This window comes from Microtus oregoni, unplaced genomic scaffold (assembly GCF_018167655.1).
Source record: "Microtus oregoni isolate MIOR12 unplaced genomic scaffold, Mior012 000264F_001, whole genome shotgun sequence".
Classification (NCBI taxonomy): domain Eukaryota; kingdom Metazoa; phylum Chordata; class Mammalia; order Rodentia; family Cricetidae; genus Microtus; species Microtus oregoni.
The window spans coordinates 8,570-15,846 of NW_024544936.1; the positions used below are offsets into that span (position 1 = coordinate 8,570).

General features: G+C 41.9%; 1 protein-coding gene across 1 annotated transcript; it reads left to right on the plus strand.

Moving 5' to 3' along the window:
- Positions 1-234: 234 nt before the first annotated feature.
- Positions 235-4,480, plus strand: LOC121445657 (S-phase kinase-associated protein 2-like). Its single transcript, XM_041647801.1, has 3 exons — positions 235-1,387; positions 3,545-3,605; positions 4,423-4,480. Exons 1-3 carry the CDS (start codon positions 235-237, stop codon positions 4,478-4,480), a joined length of 1,272 nt encoding a protein of 423 aa, XP_041503735.1.
- The last annotated feature ends 2,797 nt before the right edge of the window (positions 4,481-7,277 follow it).

Here is a 7,277-nt window from a genome sequence, read left to right on the forward strand (position 1 = left end):
ATGCGCGAGACCGTTGGAGCTCGTTGCTGTTCGTGGGTCGCGCTGCAGGCCTCGGAGTAGGAGGCTGTGAGACAGGCCGGTCTTCAACTAATGCGGGTTTTCAAAACCCCTGAATCCGTGCACACAGTATACAGGAAATAACTTCAGGAGATTCTGGACCAGAGTAGCAAAATCACCACCACCAACTTCACGTGGAGACGGGATTCCAGTAAGACTTCTGAACGGCTCTCAGACATGGCGAGTATCTCTGACTTGGAGAAGGGCCGTAAGAACATTACGCATGAACTGCCTTCAAACCTCGGCCCCCCCAAGAGCCCTTCAAGGAAATGGCTAAAGAGCGAAGACAGCGACAGAGCCTTTGTGATCATCCGTAGGCCTAAGCCGAATCAAGAGAACTTTCCAGGTATTCCCTGGGACTCCCTTCCAGATGAGCTGCTCCTTCGGATCTTTTCCTACCTGTGCCTCCCTGCGCTAGTCCGTGCCTCCAGAGTCTGTAAAAAATGGTACCACCTCTCGCAAGACGGGACTCTCTGGCAAACCCTTGACCTTGCAGGTGTAAAACTGCACCCGGATGTGACTGTCCGTTTGCTTTCTCGAGGGGTGATTGCCTTCCGCTGCCCACGATCGGTTATGGAACAACCACTGAGTGAAAGGCTCAGGTCTTTTCCTGTAAAGCACATGGACCTGTCGAATTCAGTTATAAATGTGGCAAGCCTCCATGGAATTCTGTCTGAGTGCTCCAAGTTACAGAATCTAAGCCTGGAAGGCCTGCAGCTTTCGGATCCCATTGTCAATGCTCTTGCCCAGAATGAAAACTTGGTGCGACTAAACCTTTGTGGGTGCTCTGGATTTTCTGAGTCTGCTGTGGTGAATCTGCTAAGCAGCTGTTGCATACTGGATGAACTGAATCTCTCCTGGTGCTTTGAGTTTACTAAACAGCATGTGAAAGCGGCTGTGGCACATTTATCAGCCACCATCACCCAGCTCAACTTCAGTGGCTACCGAAAGAACCTCCAGAAAACAGATCTTCGTACCTTAATTAGACGGTGCCCCAACCTTATCCGCCTTGATTTAAGTGACAATGTCATGATAAATCAAGACTGCTTTCCAGATTTTTTTCAGCTCAACAACCTTCAACACCTCTCGCTTAGCCGGTGCTATGATATAATGCCCCAGAGTCTACTTGGACTTGGACAAATCGCCACACTAAAAACACTACAAGTTTATGGAATCGTGCCAGAAAATACCCTGCAGGTATTGAAAGACTCCCTTCCCCATCTGCAGATTAATTGTGCCTATTTTACCACCATTGCAAGGCCAACTATCGACAACAAGAAGAGCCCAGAGATTTGGGGTATCAAATGCCGACTGACTCTGCAAAAAGCACGTATAAAGTCCCTTCCTTTGGAATGAGGAACACAGACAGCAAATCCAGTTTCTGAAGACCTTGGTTACCTTTCCTATTGGTTTTACCTTAACCCTCATTGTATATGTATGCTTAGAGAACCATTTGTAAGGGAGAACTATGAAGTATTGCTTTTTCAAGAATATAGAGATGTTTCCGTCAGTGCTAAGCTCTCAGATTCCAAGTGTTAGGTCTTTAAGTTAGTCTATAATTTCAAAATAGCTTTTTAGAGCAAATTTTGAGTCAGTTCTACCAAGTGCCTTTCAGATTAAGTCTATTTAGAATTGAGTTTTTAAAAATTACTCCTAGTTCACAGTTTTCATGCTGTTTTTCATAACTTGTTACCTCTTTTATTATTCAGTAATTTATAAAACTTGATTTTGAAGAACAATAAGCTATATGTTTGGTGAGCTGGATGGAAAGAATCATAGGCTGCTAGCCTTTGAAGTAGCCATTAATGTATTATGTATGTTCCCCGGTTATGCTTTGTCCCCAGAATCCTAAATTTGATGAGGAAATATTTTATTTGTACTTTAATAAATAGTGATGTGGGACTTCCCTCTGTATTCTGTGAATGTTTTATTACCATTGGTTAATAAAGAGCTGCTTGGGCCTATAGCAGGGCAGTATAGAGCTAGGCTGAAAAACTAAACTTAATGCTGTGAGAAAGAAGGTGGAGTCAGGCAGATGTCATGTATCTGCTAAAGGAGAAAGACACCAGAACCTTACCACTAGGCCACAGCCTTGTGGTAATATACAGATTAATAGAAATGGGTTAATTTAAGATGTAAGAGCTAGCTAGAAATATATTTAAGCTATTAGCCAAACAGTGTGGTAATTAACTCGGGTCTGGGCAGCCAGGAAAAAAAGTGGAGTCTCAGACTACAAAATAAAGCTTGCCTGAAGATTAGAAAATGAAACAGCTGCACTGGTCAGCTTTACAAATTTCTAGTCCTTGAAAGTTATTATTGCTGTTTAGAATAATAAGGAAATAGAGCTTAGTAATTATTCACCTATTATAAATGAACTTGTAGTCACATTAAGTATGTTTTCAAGGTCAAACAAAGATATATTTTAGATAGACAGGTTATCTTAAAACATTTCAGAGATCTACACAATATGGCATTAAGATGTTTTAATAACATAGGCTCTTTTTTATGACAATGAGACCTGTCTGCTCCTGGCAGCACCAATCTTTCAGAGAAGTTAATGGGCATCAAGGAAACTTCCATATAGAGTTTACTGTCTTTGTGGCAAAAGTAAACCACTAAGCAAGAAAATGCCCTTGCCTCAACTGTTAATAGTATGCTGTCCTAATTGGACAAGCAGGACACAAAAGAAAGTGACTGCTAAACATTGTCAAGATAAGGAGGGATAGTCCTTCAGAATATCCTATTTCACAGAAAAATCTATTGGATATGCTAGTCTGAAGGTAGACACCCCAACATTGCAGAGAAACTTGCATTTTCTGCTTATTCAGTTAATATTATTTCCTTCTTAGGTCTCTGAGGGAGTTGAAGACTAGATAGTTATAGCTTTCCTTGTTTTCCTGATACAGAAAGCAAATTATGATAGAAAGTAAAATAGGTATTATAAGACTTTATAGATAGGATAGATATAGAGTACTTTCTCTGAATTTTTCAAATGCAAATGGACTAGACAATGTTGATATAGTTATTGCCTTATATACTATATATAGTCATTGTACTTATTGTATATGGTTTTTCATATTAGTCAAAGCCTTCTTTTTCATATTAGACATAATGGATAAATGTAGTGACATTTTATTTATATTTTAATAAATAAAGTTTGTCTGAAGATCAGAGAGTAAAACAGCCTTACAGACCAGATAGTAGTGACACACCTTTAATTCCAGGAGCCACACTAGTTTACCATAGAAACCAGGTGGTATTGGTACAAGTGTTTAATAACAGCCCTAGAGAGGAATATAAAATGGAATGAGACAGCTCTCAGGCAGTCTCATTCTGGGGATTCCTGGAGGTAGTATTGCCATTTTGGGCTGAAGTAGAAGCAAGAGCCAGTGGCTGACTATTTTGCTTCTCTGACATTCAGGTTGAACTCCAATTTCTGTCTCTGGGTTTTTCTTAATTGTGCTACAGACTTGAAACTCTTTTTAAGTGGTCTTTCCCAACAGTGGTTTGAAACTGTCCAGGATGTTACTGGATCTAAATGTCCTTAGGTAGAGCTACTTATTTCTCTCTCTGAGAAATGCATGAGAAGCAGGTATGTGTGAAACTTCTGCACGGCTGGCACAACTAGCACTGCACCTAAGTTTTTAAGAGTCATTGGGCATTAAATCTTTTGATAACAGACATATTTTATAACACCTGATACACAGAAGCAAAAAGATCATATTGTGTTTCTTAGAAAAGGAAAAGAAAAAGAAAAAATTAAGACAGTTACCTCTTTGGAATATGACAGAGCCAGAATACATTTCTATTACCTTTTCGTCAAAAAATCTTACTGTTAAAACAATAATATGGAGTACCTTTATCTGCTCAGACCTAAAGTTCAGCGCACCATGCCGGTCTGTGCTCTAAGTACCACCATACAGTTCGCAAGCAGTCCAAGGGGCTGGGGATTGAAACACACAAAGACTCACAGAGACAGAGACACGGGTCATCCTTGAAGCCAGAATGCCCCAAGAATGCTCCCTTTATTGTGTTCAGGGGCAGATTATATAGAGATACGCCCCAGCCAAACCCACCAGAAACCACTCTCCTGCCATCAGGAACTCCTGAAGGTCTCGTGCTCAGAGCAGCTGTAGGCACTCAGATCAGGGGAAAACTAGTTGTTTACAAGAAATTCAGGATCTGGGGCTCACTGCTCCCAATATGAGAGAACATTTTTAAAAAGTATAACAGAGGAATAATTATGCTTCAATTCCTGAGTAGTTAAAGTGCTAACTACTACTTGAAACTATTGTTTGCAGATTAGTGAGGGCCAACAGTGGGCTCTGGCTGAACTTCGGCCTCCAGCCGCCCTCATACGTGCAGGTCCACCTGGGAGCTATTTTGCCAACATGTCGCAGTAATCTGTATTTTTGTATGTTGATTTCTACTTTTATGGACTCATTTTTAAAATAAAGTACATTTTTATAAAAATGAAAAAAAAAATGAAGACATGGAAAAAATCATTCCCTCCCTCATCCACATTGGTCTATCATCAGTAACCCATTATCAAAATCAAGGCTTGGATTTCTGTTAATGGCATCACATAAATCTTTTGAAATACACTCCAAAGCCAAGTTTGGTCCCAGAAGAAAGGCCTTTTGAAAATGGAGGGGATGTGGCTTGTTAGTTCTCTTAGTGCAGATCCATAGCTCCATAAACATGGGCATACATTTGACAGAAATGTGATTTCTGGTGTGTATCACGGTGAAGTTGAGACCACTGAAACATGTACAAAGAAAACAAATTCTCAACTTACTTTAATTACCAAGCGACTTGATTCTGAGTTGGGCTAAAACAGAAAAGAACCACATACTGTTTTCCATAGTTAACTCCACTGTAAAAAGAATCTCAGATTTTTCCAATGAAAATGACGATTTGGAACAAGTGAGTAAAAATCACATTGCAATCGGGCAACGCTTAAGACCTCTTTTGAAAATCTCCCTTTAATATCCCATAATAAGGCTGGGAGGAGGGCCTCTGAATGCAAATAAACCTTACCTTGGGTGGGCTTAACCTAGAGAACCAGGGCTTCAGAATCTCTACGGCCCCATTAGTGACTCTGAGCCAGTGGCTCCCAGGTTCACGGTCTCACAATCTTGAAGAATGGGGAGCAAAGAGAGTAGAAAGGCACACAGTGCTTTTGAGTGGAAAAGCAGCTCTCTCTATAAGGGAGAGGACTTTTGAGGCCCTTGTGAGCCTTGAGTTCGGAGGCTTCCGTTTGGATGAACTAAATGGGCGTGGGGACTCTGATTGGGCGGAAGATAAAGACAGCATGGCCTGAGAAAGAGGGGCCTCAAGCCTGCTGAGAAACTTCAAAGGGGAGATAGAGCCAAACAGCGAGGAGAGCAATGACTAGAGGTCCTCCACTATTGGAGCAAAGGCTTGTGGCCAGCTGTTACCTTGTAAGTCGAGGCTTCTTCATATGCACAGCTTCTGAGCAAATCTCAGGAGAGAAGGACCTCTGTTCTCAAGGCCCAGCCCAGCCCAGCATTCTTGTGCAGAAGAGCTCCATAGCTGAATTTACAACATTGGGCTAAATCCACAGTTTTTATTGCAGTTTTTTTTTGTTTTTTTTTTTTTTTGTTTTTTTTTGCTTTTTCGAGACAGGGTTTCTCTGTGGTTTTGGAGCCTGTCCTGGAACTAGGTCTGTAGACCAGGCTGGTCTCGAACTCACAGAGGTCCGCTTACCTCTGCCTCCCAAGTGCTGGGATTAAAGGCGTGTGCCACCACCGCCTGGCTTTATTGCAGCTTTTGCATTCAGTGCTGAGATGGAGTTCATTGGATAGCTGGTTTGCTAATCTGCAGAGGTCTCCTGAGATTACCTTCATGCCTCTGCCTGCCTGTAGCTCACTGAGAATCAGCTCTGCCAGCTTGCAAAGATTTCTCTTCTCCAGGGGCCTCTTATCCTTACCTACCTGTCTAAAACTGAAACTACCTTATTCCTGTCTCTATTAATATTAAAGGATGTATGGAGGAAAAACAACAACAACAAACTTTTCCCCAGATCCCATAACTTTATGTTTTGTTTGTTTGATTTGAGGCAGAGTCTCACCATGTAGCCTGAAGACCCCATGGAGACCAGGCTGGCCTCAAACTCACAGATCCCCACCTACCTCTCCCTCTTGAGTGCTGGGATTAAACGTGTTCACCACCACACTTGGCCATAACTTTAATTTTTGAGTTTCTACTTAGTTATTAAGTGTTGTGTCTATATGTTCCTGGACACCCATGCTGTGGCTAGGCTTCCTAATAGGAGTGGAGGGGTCAGAGACCAGCTTGTGGCAGAGTCGGTTCCCTTCGTCCACCCTGTGGGATTCAGGGGATTTAACGCAGGTCATCAGCCTTGATGACCAGTGCCTTTAACAGGTGAGCCATCTCCCCAGCCACCCACCCCATCCAATATCTTGAACATAAGTCCTTATAGATATGCATCTTTTGGCCCCATCTGTGCATACTCAAGGTCTCCATAATTGCATTAATAGTGAAAACGCAATGTGCTATCTTGTTTCTATCATTTGACATCGTATAAGTGTAACATGAGGGCCAGCTTGTTGGGGTTTCTGTCCTGCCCAGTTCCCACAGCCGGTAAGCCCCCAAAGAAAATCACACAGAGGTCTCCATAAGATTATAAACTGATTGGCCCATTGGCTCAGGCTTCTTGCTAACTCTTATTAACTTATATCAACCCATTATTAGCCCATTATTATTATCTGTTTTAGCCACGTGGCTAGGTACCTTTTTCAGTGGAGCAGGTCACATCTTGCTTCTTCCAAGGTCTGGGCAGGACTAGGAGGAATGGGCTTCCTCCTTCCTAGAATTCTTCTGTTCTCATTGTATTTTTGATGGTGCTATATAGTCTTCTTAATGTCACTTAAACTTTTTCATTGATAGCATTAGTAGTCCACTGATCAGAAGGGTCATAGTAGATTTAACTATTCCCTTGTTAAATGAGTTGTTTTCCAATACTATTAAATACTAAACACCTTATTTAGTATTTAGGAGAGACTCCCCCCCCCTTTCCTGCCTGTTTTTGGGTGTTCCCCTTCAATAAGTCCTTAATGTGGAATTATGAGGTAAAAGCATGTGAAATCTTTGAAAGATATTCCAGCCAGGGCTGGGCCTTGTGATGCATACCATGAAATCCCAGCGCTTGGGAGGTGCAGCTAGGAAGATCAAAA